Source organism: Ischnura elegans, chromosome 7, assembly GCF_921293095.1.
Source record: "Ischnura elegans chromosome 7, ioIscEleg1.1, whole genome shotgun sequence".
Lineage (NCBI taxonomy): Eukaryota > Metazoa > Arthropoda > Insecta > Odonata > Coenagrionidae > Ischnura > Ischnura elegans.
Window position 1 is genome coordinate 100,219,164 of NC_060252.1, and position 14,641 is coordinate 100,233,804.

The 14,641-nt window shown below is 39.2% G+C and overlaps 1 protein-coding gene across 1 annotated transcript in view; it reads right to left on the bottom strand.

Annotated features, from left to right (window-relative positions):
* Positions 1 to 14,641, bottom strand: part of LOC124161922 (nose resistant to fluoxetine protein 6-like) — a 45,911-nt gene that overhangs the window by 22,009 nt on the left and 9,261 nt on the right. Inside the window, exon 2 of the mRNA XM_046538184.1 lies at positions 8,473 to 8,759. Coding sequence (XP_046394140.1) covers positions 8,473 to 8,759 — 287 coding nt within the window. The remainder of the gene's footprint in view (positions 1 to 8,472; positions 8,760 to 14,641) is intronic.

The window sequence follows — 14,641 nt, forward strand, 5'->3', positions numbered from 1 at the left end:
ATCAAGATGCAATGAGTGTCAATGTTAGATCTGGTGAAAACAGCGAGTCGCAACTACGTAATTAGGTTGCCCATGTTTGAAGCAAGTCCCTTCACGCTTGAGAAGACTGCTTGAGGAATGATAGAACGGCAGGTACTTTCCCGCGTCTGGTAGTGCGGGGTCAGGGGTTAGAAAAACATTATTTCTCGGCTAAAAGGCTTCGTTGTTTCGCCCTGAGATCAGAGAGCCAGTATTTAGGATGACAGAGAGGAGAAGCCTGGCAAAATAATCGGAATATGTACAAAGAATTCATCGCGCTTTACATCTCAGTCACCATAAAAGAACGCGAGGGGTGAAAACAACTTCTCAACACTATGTCCCAAGACCGAGAAATCCTCCCCCATATAAATCGATCTATTGGGGTGCTCTCATAAAATTAAAAAGGTAATTTTTTTACATATCTAGATAAGCAAGTTAAATTTATTAACGTATGCAAAATATGACTTCATAATTCTCAATACTCTTGTTGCTAGAGAGCTTCAAAGTTCGCAAAAATTACTAAATTCTTTCGCGCTCCAAGAACGCCCTGTGACGTCAGAATACGAATAAGCAGACTCGTTCCATGGCAATAACAAAACAGTAACGACGATAACAAACATCTAAGATGATAATGATTCATAACTTAAAGGGTGTATGGAAACAGTTGTGAATAGTTTAATAGTTTTACGGTGAGTGTATTGCGCAATGGTTGACTCCGACTTCGAAAAGACGCATTCTGGGAAAATTTTGAAGGTAGATTTATTTAGTAATTTTCTAATACTTTGGAAATCGCCGTAGATAAGGACGATGAAAAAGTAATAAGTGCTATTTGCCAAGACTGTGCTGCATCTTCCAGTATGCATACATTCTTTAAACCTGTCCATTATTCAGTGTCAATATTTCACATGACTGTTGATGAAATTGACATATAAAAAAATAAATTCTACAGAGATATACATAGGTTTTTCTAAACTGGGAAAAATAGTCTACTCACTACTTGCATCGCGTAAACGTATTGTTTACTGGACTCTGACGTCACGATCAGCCAACATGGCGATGGGTCGTTTGGAGCGCAAGATTCAAAGACAAATTTCAAATTGGAATTTTACACACGTTGGAGAAGAACTGCTTACATTGTAATTTTCAGCACGAAGGATATTTTTTATCGCATAATCATCCATTTTCAGTGGAATTTCCCAATGGATTCAGCGAACTTTGCATTAGTGTTTTGTTTTTCAATTGTTGGTGGCATAGAGGCTCCTATATGAACCTATATGGTTGGTGGTGACTAGGGAGTGCAGATTATTTCAGTCGCTCATATGCCTCTGCCGATTCAACTTTTACATTTAATTACTGCCCATTAATTTTCTTTGGAGTTGATTTTTGCTTATTTTTTCCTAATCGTTAGCGCGAAAACAATTAAGCTTTCATTACTTCTCCTGACTCCAAGAAGGCAAGGATATCTTAATCTAAAACTGTGCTATGAGCCAAAGCGAACTAAAATCGATATCAGAATAAAAAAGGGTGTGCCACTATGTAGCACGCAAGGATTAGTTATGTAACTAGTGATTTTTCAAAGCTATGTGCATAAGTCAATATTTCATAAGGAAACAAAAGGATACGTTCGTATCTAAAAAAACCACTCACATTATAGTATTAGATTGCTTCTTCGTTTACAAACTTATTATGTGAGAAAATCATTCATTTATCCTAAATGTAATTTTTACAGTTTATTCACTAAATTGTGGGAAACATACATATTAAATAGCGGTAGCATGTTATTTTATTCTATGCTCACCAGCACTCGTAACTGATTAGTGAAGCGTAATTCTTCAGATGAATGTCTGATTTGAGCACAGTATAGTTGCTAAATTAATTGGAAGTCTGTGAATACTATGTAACAGCAGTTTTTTGCGTGGAATGCCTCAGGGCTTTGGCAAGGATTCGGAGTGGAGACTCAATGGTCAGCAGTCAAATATTTTTATCCACTGGACCACCACGTTTCCCAGGTCGGTTATTTAAATCAAATATATGCTTAATGCAGAAGCGTCAGGAGCTTACTGAATATTATTTCAATGAGTTTTCCCGGATATCAGACAATTACTTATATCACTTATTTTATTATATCACTTATTAGGGGGTATTGCATACCCACAAGGGTAAGCAGGAGTTGCGGGGACCCTCCTTCAGAAAAATTCTAAGAATAATGGTTCAAAATGGCGAGTTTTACGGCCTTCTGATGGATATTTTATTAATCATAACACTATTCTATAAGTAGTACTGATCCATATGTAAAATGGATTAAACTTAAAAATTTCTCTGAGCTCTGGGGGGGGGTTTTAACCCCCAAAAACACTCTCCGCCACTGACCTAGTTACTTGATGAATTTTAAAACGGACGCCAGAATAGGGGAAAAGGATGGGTGGATATATTCATTTATAAGAGTACTGTCCTGACTTTCAATAATTTTTGAAATTTCTAACTGCTCCCTAGAGACCAGTTCACGGCGGTCATTGCAAAATTTTAAAATTTCATAGGGAGCAGTTAGAAATTTTAAAAATTATTGAAAGTCAGAACAGTACTCTTATAAATGAATATCTCTACCAATCCTTTTCCCCTATTCTGGCGTCCGTTTTAAAATTCATCAAGTATCTAGGAAACAATAAGATAAACAAATCATAATTAGCGCCTGAAGATGATGATAATTCATTGAAACCCGTGTCGGCTCTGATATCCAGGAAAACTTATAATGGAATACCACATAGCAAATCAGGAATTAGTGAATCATTTCAATGTGCTGAGAGTTAATACCACTTGACTATTCGAACGTACTGAGCAACCGATACGCGCCGAGCCGCATTCAATGAGACCGCTGCGTACAGACTTGGGCAAAGAGGTCGCGTGCAATCGCCTTGTCCGATGTTTTCTGAGACGCACTAAGAATGGCGGAAATTTTCAGATCATTCCTCTCAAATGGAAAAGAGAGAGAGAAAGTACATTACTTGTCATTACTCATCACCCCATGTACGTAAATTAAAGGTGTGAGCGGTTGCTCTCCTTAACCCATTATAACTAGGGATGGTCGGATCGGATACCTCCGATCCAAATATCCGCGGATATTGCCCTTCATCGGATTCATCGGATCCAAAGTCGCGGAAGACATCGGATCTGAATCCGAAATTTTGAAAAGCTTCAGCGAATGCAACGGGGGGAATTCGGGGGGAAAGAGTTCCGATTCTCTCTTCGAATGCGCCGTCGCATGCGATTCTTGTCCCACTCATGAACCGTTTTGCTTGAAAGCTCTCGCAGAGGTTACGTAGGAGAATTTCAGCCGTGGAAAATAAAAAAGGCAAAATACGACTGGCACATAGTGTGACTCTTCCCGAGAGAATGAACAATCATCGGGGGAATCTCGGCGTCAGGAATTTGAAAATGCATTTGCATCCGAAAATATCCGATCCGAAAGATCCGGCTCTGAAAATCAAGGATCCGATCCGAGTCCGGATCCGAAAAAAATCCAGGATCCGTCCATCCCTAATTATAACTCAATGTTGCTTCTAAGTACCATCTAACATATGTATACACTTTCATGTATGAAAGATTTAAACTACGAATTCGTTATTGCCGTAAAGTATGTGGGGGTATGCGAAGTATGTGGCTGCCACCATAATAATCATTAAGCATAAAATTTTCACTCTTTTAAAATGAAAAGTCTTGAAAATTAATTTCTCCCAGAAGTAGCTCAGGATTAGAAAGGGTAATTCGCATGCTGAAAAGAAGTGAAAAGAAATGTTCAATAATACTAAGTAACCTTGGCATAAAAGTGGCATACTTTTTTTTAAATAACAACTCGTGATATTTAGAATCCCCGACTCCAAAGGAAATGTTTTTACTAAATTCTGTCAAATCGGAAACGAAATCAACACTGAGCTTCTGAAAATGCTTGAATTAAAATTCTGAGAGAGGTTTCCAAATAAAAAACGTTAATCAGGGTAAATATTATTTCTTAACAAATAGTTTCGCATAGAGTAGAACTAGAATGCAATAACAACAACTCGCGATAGCCAGAAACTTCGATTTCAAGGTGTATGTTTATTTTTGCAAAATTAGGATACAGATGAAATAAGAAATACACATGGTGCAATAATCAATGTCAGTTTAAATACACCTATGAGATGGTGAGAATCTAAGACCTAACTGAAGCAAGGTTCGTGATCACGATTATTTCTTATGAAATATGTAGTAACTACTATAATAGAATCTTGGCTCGTAATTATTAAATTATTGAGAAACGTTGAAGGATACAAAGGTAATAATTTAGAGTGTATAAAAATGAGTAAGGCAACGAATTTTACAACTTAAAATTACAATTTTAATAAAAGATAGATGGAACATTTTTCCCTTTCGGACAAAAGAATCGCTCACTTTGACCCGTAATCACATTAAAATAATTTGGTAATTTCATGATAGGGATAGAAAATTTAAAATTTTAATTTAAGAAATTGCTATTCATAAGAAAGATAATTGGAAAAATATTATCACTTCAACATACTCTTTGAAAAACCTTGAGATTAAAATGAAAAAGGCGACAGCTACCGCCCACGTTTCATGAGTTAGCGATGCCGTTAGATATGTTGTTCATTCTCTTTTTCATTGAGGAAAAAAAATCGCTCACAAAAGACAAAAACAAACGAGTCGATATCGTGTACAAGGCTGAGGAATGCCCGTGAAGAGGTGAGCCGTATGGCATTATCTCATGATGTCATTAAATTACCTGTAGTAGGAATTATACTTGATGCTTTCCCGGCGCATTATGAGGGTAAACTTTTCTTGGAATTCCTACCGGGCTAAAAACTCCATTTCTGCCGACGTTTCGAGCTCCTACTCGGAGATCATCCTCAGGGCTACTGAATGTCGTTTTATTTGTTTTTTTTTATTGGTTGCTATGTTACATTTATTATAGTATTCTACCGATTAAGGTAGGTTTCCATGGAGTGTTCAAGATGTGATCTGGGAGCCTCCCTTTCCTTCCAGCACTGCCTTCTTTAATTCACTGTAAGGCCTAATCCCTTTCAATCTATCTAAAAATCCTATTCTTTTCCTTCATCTCCCTCGTTTCCCTAACATTCTACCCTCTAACACCATTTCCAACATCCCCTCCCCGCTAAGTATTCCCTCCATCCATACATTCTGTATCCTCCGTATCTCATCTAAATGCTGCCTCTCCTCACCCACCATGTCCAGCACTTCGTCGTTCCTTTTCTTCTCCGTCCATTTCCCCCTCTCTATTCTTCTCCACACCCACATCTCTAATGCCTCTTATCTTCTCTCGTCTTCTTTCCTCAGTGTCCACTTTTCGGCACCGTAGAGAGCTACAATCCAAATCAAACTCTTCACCAACCTTTTCTTTAAACTCTTACACAAACGATCCTCTCAGAAGCTCCTTCCTGTTCATGAACGCCTCCTTTGCTAATGCAATTCTCTTCCTAATGTCCTTACTACTGTATCCGTTTTCCTCTAGCTTCGTTACATAGTTACAATTAATTTGGTGTGTCAAACATGTAGTAGGGTTGAACCCGTCGATTTTTCGTCGCAAATTGGTAAAAAGCGATGAATCAAAAACGAAAAAACTAAACGTCACTTTATTTTTCACATCAAATAAAAATCTGCCGTCAAAAAGTAGCTAACAGACCCATTAGACGCCTCAGCCTTGGGGGAAATCCAGTGATACATTTATGAGCTGTATCCACCGGGAAAATAAAAGATATTTTGATACTATGACAATCCACTCCATTCCCGCTTTCAGTTCAGCCAGCCCACTGCTTTTACCATTTCGAGTTAGCAGCGAAGAACAAATGAGTTTGAATATTTCCCACGTTTTACAGTTACGTTTTTCGTGTGAACTAAAACATTTTAAAGAAAATCATGAATTTTACTGGTTAGGAAGTAGGGATGAGTGAGATCGGTTCACGGTTCAGCCGGTTCCTACGCCTTGAACCATAATCGTTATCGTAATCTTTTGCAAAAACCCGATTTTTTTAGTTTTTACATTATCATTTCCAAAAGCTGGAGTGCAGCGCTTTATGGTGCGGAAACGTGGACATTTGAGAAAGTAGGACGAGAGAAGACTGGATGAGTGTAATGGATGGAGATGTGAGTATGGAGAAACATGGAGAAGGTGGGGTGGACGCATAGGAGCAAGAACGACGAAGTGCTGGACATGGTGGGTGAAGAGAGGAAGCTTCTAGGTGAGACACGGAGGAGACAGATGGTTTGGATGGAGCGAGTACTCAGCGGGGAGGTGATTTGAAAATGTTGTTAGAGGGAAGAATGTTGGGTGAACGAGGGAGAGAGAATATTTACGAAGTATTGTGGCAGTATCCCTTCACTTAATGAACTTCGAACTTCAATTCACAATTAGGACTAATCCCTGTCATTCCATCTAAAAATCCTATTCTCTTCCTTCACCTCCCTCGTTTACCATGAGCTGGGAGTGGATGTTGAAAATGGTGTTAGAGGGGAGAATGTTGGGTAAACTATGGAGAGGAAGGAAGAGGATAAGTTTGTTTTAGATAGAATGAAAGGGAGTAGAACTTATTGATAATTTAATAAGGAAGTACTTGAAGGGAGCGTCTACTGTCGAAATGCTACAACAATGCTCCATGGAAACCTACGTTGATAGTTAGAAAACTTTTAATAATACAAGAAGGGTTGTTTCAAAAGTAAGGTTCCCAACTCTGTAACTTTGCCGCACGTGGTGCTTGGCAAAATCTGGCCCGGATCCTCCACCACCGATTCCAACAATCAGCGTGCCTCTGCGACGCTCATTACCGGCCTGACAGCCAAACGCGATGGCGTCCGTCATCTCCGTCACCGCCAGTTGCGAAATTCGTGCGGTTATCCGATTTTTGCGCGCAAGAAATTTAACACCAGTGGAGATTCATCGACAATTAATTTAAGAGTATGGGGAAACGTGCGTGAGCATTGAGCATGTCCGTAAATGTTGCAGGGAGTTTGCCGACGGCCGCACGGACGTCCACGACGAACAACGAAGCGGGAGGCCGTCGATCTCCGGCGAAGTTGTGGCGAAATTTGAGAAAATCCTGCTTGAAGATCGGCGAATCACTATTCGGCAACTGGCTGTTCAAATTCCTTAGGTTACTGAAGCTTCAATTGCCAGAATTTTGAATGAAAAGCTAGGGTAGGACGAGGAGTTGCAAGAGGAAGTTTTTAGGTTTCTCAACGGGTTGGCGGCGCACTTCTTTGAGGCGGAAATGCAAAAGTGGATTACTCGACAAAGTATACATAGAAAAAATGGTAAGTCTGTAGAAAAGTAGCTGAAAGATGAACGTTTCCAATGGTATAATCGTTTTTTCGAATAAAAATTTCCTTGTGTCTGAAAAAAATGTGGGAACCTTATTTTTGAAACAACCCTCTTAAAAGGAGCACTTTTCAACATTCCTTCCCCGCTCAGTACTCTCTCCATCCATACCTTCTGTCTCCTCCTTTCCTTCCGCGCAGAAAGCGCTTCTCTTCAGATCTAAATCATCACTAGCCTTGCATTGAAATTCTTGCAAAACGATTCTTCAATCCGCGCTTTCCTGTTCATGAACGACTTCTTTGCTAACGAAATCCTCCCTAAGGTAGGGAAATATTTTATCGCAGTCGCTTTGCCTCTTGCAACGGTATGAAGATTCCGGTTTTGAAGTGAGAAAGTGAAATCGAAACTTGAAAATTATTTCATCCGGACTTCACGAGCCTTGCTTTTTTAATCACTGCATACCTTTCTCTTCCTATGCGACAGTTTTTCGATTTTTGAGAAACATTTTAGCTGTTTTTTTTTAGGATTTAATCACCTCTCACTTTTTGTATAAACACCGAGAATGAAGTTCGCTTTTAAAAAATATTTGGCTTAGCCGGGATTCGAATCCGGATTTCCCGATGGCCGGTCCCATCCTCTGGAAAGTAATTTTGGTGGTTTACCAGGCTAAGACGGCAGACCGGCAATCGGGAAAACCGGGTTCGAATCCCGGCTGAGCAAAATATTTTTTCATGGCGACCTTCATCCTTGGTATTCAGCTAAGTAAAACCACTTGTCTGTTTCCACACACTTTTATTTAAACCGACCATGGTTTCGGAAACTGGTGCAATTATCAAGGCACCAATTGCCGAAACCATGGTCGGTTTAAATAAGTGTGCGGAAACAGACAAGTGGTTTTACTAAGTAAGCTGAATATCAAAGATTTCCACCGTGTCACGCCGGACCCTGTATCTTTTATCCATCCTTGGTCTTTATACATCTTGCAGCAGTACGCGTGACTGCGAACAGAGTCAATTGTTTCATGCAGTGCTCTAAATTTATCGGCAGAGTACTTTAATAATTTCCAAAAATTAAAGTATCTCAATTTCCAAAAATTAAAGTATCTCAAGATATTCGCGGCAGACATGACGTACCCGTATCTTCTCCCACGCTGACTTGTACGGGTCGTGTATCAGACTGAATGGATCCTCGTCTTCGGTGGCTTGGTTCGGCCTCTCCCGGTAGTACTGTGGGTACGTGCTGGGCATTGGGGCGAAGTTGATGGTGGCCAGGCAGTACTGTCCGCGCATTCGACGACCGGCCTCCTCCGCTCCGTTCGCTCCCAGCGTAACGTCCACCTTGATGCACTCGTCATAGTGGCCCAGCTGATAGGTGTCGGCCGCCAGGATGCCCTCTGGGAACTTGGTCGACGCGTCGAACACTGGAATTGACAAATTAAAAAAGAAAGATATAGTGAGATCGTGGAAATTGAGGAAAGACGACGAGAGAAGATTGGAGGCATTCGAGATGTGGGTATGGAGAAGAACGGAGAGGGTGAAATGGACGGAGAGGAAAAGGAACGACGAAGTGTTGGACATGGTGGGTGAGGAGAGGAAGCTTTTAGATGAGATACGGAGGAGACAGAAGGTATGGATGGAGTTAGTACTTAGCGGGGAGGGGATGCTGAAAATGGTGTTAGAGGGTAGAATGTTAGGGAAACGAGGGAGATGAAGGAAAAGAATAGGATTTTTAGATAGATTGAAAGGGATTAGGCCTTACAGTGAATTGAAGAAGGTAGCGCCGGAAGGAAAGGGAGGCTCCCAGATCACTTCTTGCGTACTCCATGGAAACCTACCTTAATCGGTAGAATACTGTAATAATAGTGAGATAAGATGAAGGAGATCGGGTTGGTGTGGTGGTTAGAGCGACCCCTTGGACTCGGGTTCAAAGCAGGGGTGGCAAGTGAAACGAAACGAAAAGGTTTTGTTTCGATCCGGAGAGAAACGAAAATACGAGGCCTAGGTTTAGTTTCGTTTACGCACGAAATTAAAATTAGCAACGAGTTTAGTTTCGACCCGGGACGAAATTTTACTCCCGGGAACGAAATTAAATTAATCGAAACTCCGCTATTCATTGTTAAGTTTCGATCCCAGAAATTGAGTGGAGAAGGATAAGAGGGAATAGTTTCGACCCACTACGTGTGACATACGTGTAGAGGGGTTAAAACAGTGAGCTTAAAAATCGAATTGCAGGTTTGCGATCGCCGTTCTCCTGTTAGTGGTAAAAATGTGAGTGCCCAATGCATCTAATGGCGGTAGGCCGAACTTCTACTTCATTCAACCATACTTCGTACTCGGTGTGTGGGTCGAAACCAAACTGGTCGAAGGTGAAGCACGTGGTCCCTCCGGTGCGAACATAACACAGGCCATCAAAAAAAATTTGTTTGGAAACTTTTTTATTTTATTGCCTGATCTCTATATATTTTTATGCGACGAATCCGAAACTGGCCTTAGTTTTTTTGTATCACCCATTGTTTCCAAGCAATATGTATTTTAATATTTAGTCTAATACTCCTATGTGATATATAGGGAAATCAATGAAACACTGTGTCACATCATAAAGTTGATTGTATTTACTACAGCGTGATAATTCAGGGTTCACTTGTCGACTGGAATTGGTCTACATTTTCTTTCCCTTTTTTCCTTGAACCTTCTTGTGTAGCTTTTTCTGCGATGAGTCGCTTGCTGAACTTCACGGTGAAGTACTCCCCCCATTATCTTCGTCCATTAGACCTACTTTTTCATATTTATTATAACTATAAAAAAGCTGTTAAATTCTAAAAATATCGCTTGAATTCATAAATTTAACTGTAAAATGTGAATAAATGGTGGGTGATACAACTTTAAAACCATCATATTTGGATTCAGCAACTTGTAAAACATAAGAATAAGGGATTTTCAGTTAAAAAAGTTTTTTCATTGTTGGCCTGTGTAATCTGTGTTTCGTTTCGTTCCAGAGTTTTATTTTAGTTCCGACCCGAAGTAGTTTTGACTCCGATTTCGTTTCGACCCTGAGTTTAGCTACCAGGGTTTAAAACCATTTCGTTTCATTTCTACATTTCGCTCCCGGGAACGAAACTATTGAAATTTTAATGGTTTTTACTGTCGTTTAGTTTCTATCGCCATCCCTAGTTCAAAGGCCAGCGGACACAGATAATTTTCAGAGACTGCCCGATCCCTGCTTGAATATTTTGCGAAGGGGATTTTACGCGCAACACTCCGTCCGTCGAATGGGACGTTAAGCCGTGGTCCCCTTGGCGCCTATATAATATAAGAATAAGCTGATGCCGATAGTGGGTTTCTCTCCACCTTTCCTTTCATACCTTTCCCTCATGGCACAAATGACCTCAGTTGTCGGTCGCTTCCTCCAAGTACCATACCTGACAGGGGATGAAGATCGAATGGTACTGGTGAAGGTGAAATGGCAGAGCGAGTGAGTAATAGGGTGGTTTCCTATTATTTTTTATTGCCTAAATTGAAAGATTATTACTCCTGAAGTACGTATTTCACGCTCTTAGATTTTTAAATGACGATAACTATTTTTCGCGATTAAGTGAAAATTTTCAAGCGCACGAAAACGCGACGGCTAAGTATGGATGCTGGAAAACCCCGCGTGAATTCATTCTGGTTCCCGCTGCCGCCGTGTGAGGTGACCTTGGGGTGAGGTTTTGAGCGTTGATACGATGCATTCATACTTACGCGTCGCGTTTTCGCGCGCTTGAAAATTTTCACCTTTCATTTAATCGCGAAAAATAGATATCGTCATTTAAAAATCTAAAAGTGCGAAATACGTACTCCAGGAGTAATAATCTTTCGTTTTAGGCAATAAAAAATTAATAGGAAACCACCCTATTGGACAAAAATAAATTCAAAAAAAGATGAAGTAAGGAGGTACTTTGGTATGGCAATGTTAAGAGGATGGATGACACCAGATGGTCCCAGTAAATATTGGATTGAAGACTTACACGTCAACAAAACTCCCTAGTCTTACTATAGTATAACCGGAATGTGAACCGGAGTCAAAAGGAATCAAAACCGAAATCATTTGCGAAAACCTCATTAGGTTTTGATTACATATACTTTCCATAGAGTGGCGCCATCGATCCAATGATTCAATCAATCGATAGCTTAGTGTGTCATTTTAGACGCTACTCATAGAACGTCAACGATAGCCATAAAATGTTTTTGAAAATTAAAGTGAAATACTGGATTAAGAGGCGGAACTGAAAATAGATAACTGGAATCGACAACGAAAGTGGAACCGACCCATTTATACTTTTTCAAGACTTTTCATTTTAAATCACTGCATTTGCAATATTAACATGTCCTATTAAATCAGAGGTGTTTAAGAAAGTTCTGCCAAGGCATTTATAACTAATGCACTCAATTGAGAAAATTTAAAACGATTTTTCCAAGTGGATATTTAGTTCATTAATTAGAGCAGTTATCATTAAAGTTTTCTAACGATTAAGGTAAATTTGCATGTAGTACTTGAGAAGAATTCTGGGATCCTCCCTCCCCATCAACCATTTCCCTTTTCAATTCACAAGAAAGCCTACTCCCTTTCAATCTATCTAAAATCCTATTCCTTTCCTTCCTCTCCTTCGTTTACCTAACATTCTTCCCTCTAACATTGTTTTCAACATCCCCTCCCCGCTCCATCCGTACCTATTGCCTCCACCGTGTCTCATACTGCTATATAAAAACCACTTCTTTCGAGAGCACATGTCCTTAAGGCCCGCGGCGAGCAGCAATATGCGTGCAGATGTAATAAATCAGAAGACAAAACGAATATAAATTACCATATCTCTCGAACACTTGTAATTCACATTACTCCAAAGTTAACTTCAAGTACCTACATACTAAAAGAGCCATTGCGAAATATTAATTCAATTAAAAAATAGGATGGAATAAAAGTAGATTATTTAAAATCAACAATTACACCAAATTTGTCTTGTGCTCGCCGCTTCCCACAATCTTCCGCAGCCCTCCAGCATAATAACAAGAGGATCACCTACAAATGTAATTTCTTCGAAAAAAAACCCACTGTTAATGCCCGCAGTTCATTTTTCCGCATGTTCTTGAGGATGGTAGCAAGTGTAGTCTCCATATCTCCGCGTTGGAAATGACACTGCTTTAAATACCTAAATGCCGTTATGATGATAAAAAAATATTTCTCATGCCTATGCTTGCTGCAATTAACATTAGTGAAAAACTTGTCAGTAGAAAATTGTTTACGCATTAGTGGTAGTGGTAGTCTCTCTCGGTGACCATCTTGGTTGCCACCAGCACAGCAAGAGCTAACCGTTCATAATTCATGTGCTGCCTTAATTATGACAATCCTAACATGACAACCCTTACAAATTATATAGTATTCGGCCATAATAGCTACAAATTGACTTAATGTGCCAATCTAGGAATAATAGATACTCCGAGGGAACTATTACTACTATCTTGTCACGTAACCATATTTACCGATAATAATCATGTCTTCAGACGTTCTTAAAGTGAAATGAACTTGACAACCTTCGCAGTATTCTGCCAAGGCACTATAGTTCTCGTTAAAGTTCAGGGAACTAATGCTAAACACGAATTTCAAGTTTGCGGCACTTAGAGTAAACCTGCTCAGTTTTTTCTCAGCAAGAGTGAATTACGTGGAAAATTCATTCATTTCTGGACGCGCTTAGAGAGAAAGCTAGTGTTGCCAGATAAAAACAGAAATAGATGTAATTCATTGTACGTTTAACGTTCGACAAGTTTTTCCTGTCCCGCTAGATGCTCTGTAAGCTATCTAATAGCATTTTTACAGTAATAGGAATTCGCTACACATTCAGTTCCTCTTAAGTGCATGATAACCAACGCTTAAGGACCTATGAGGAAAAAAATAGAAGTTCATCCCTTTCACTTCTTGACGGAAAGCAGGATTATTAAGGACATGTTGAACAGCGAGAATACATTTGAATGGTTAGTGTGAAGCAAATTAGAGATGTATAATAGATACCGCATGGTAATTTACCACCGATATGAGATTGAAACGACTACGCATTAAGAAAGAGATGCATTTCTTATCGAATCAAAGCAAGTTTACTGATTATTGAAGAGATCATAGGCTAATTTCAGATTACCAAGTATAATAATGGCAATTGAATAAAGAAATAAGATTTTGCAATCTTCAGAACATTACTTGATCAAACTAACCGGTTTTGATGACATCACATAACCATATAAGCTACCTCAGCACCAAATGACAAGGATTAATTGGTAGTAACACACACGGTCTTCGTTACAAAGTTTGTATTTAAAATAAAATTAATGGTTGAAAACGTATATTCTGTCACAAATATGACGCAAGAATTCACTGATATCCCACACTATAAAACCTTTATAGTGTGGTATATCAGGATATATATAGTGTGGTATATTAGGATATACCACACTATATTGGGATATACCACACTATAAAGCTTTTATAAATACTTTATAAAGGCCTAGGTTCCTAATCCACAGCTATCCATTTGTAAAGGTTTTTACTTGCAATTAAACTTGAAATGTAAATCTGGGTCGAGAGTAAAGTTTTTATAGTGTGGAATACACTAAATAAATTCGACGAGTCAAAAATATGTATTGCCATGCAGACAGCAACGAGTTCTTTCCTAATTATCAAATGCACTATGGATAAAAAAGTTATTACTATTTGAAAAAGGCGGCTCTACCATTTATATAACTCCTCACGATTCTAAAGCTAGCTTCATTTCACAGACATGCTCCTACCACCTCCAGCCACTTTTAAAAAAGGAATATTTTCTAGTTCGTAAGCTAATGAAGCTAGAACTAATCTATTGGCTGGGATTACATGAGAGAAATTTCTAAAATTAAAAAAATTCAAATTAAATCAAGGCAATAAATGGTCAATCTAAAATAAGCAAAAATGCATACATTGCGGGTCTTGCCAAAAAAACAGACGCTCTGCAGTCTGTCTGGCAATCCAACCACCTCACTACATAATGCAGTCGTACCAACACCAGTGACATTCCTATTAGACGAAATAGTTCTTTTTACCAACAATAAGAATATGACAGATGCCATGAAATTGTGTGTGACCAGTAGCGCAGCAGTTGAAATATTAACAAACTTAACGCCCTTCAAAATAAATTTAAAGATTTTTCCAACGCAGAGGCTTAGTCAAGTAAGTGTTTGCGATTTTCAATTTCATCCAAAAAGGGGGAACATAATTTTAGAATAGTTTAATACGATACTACCATAG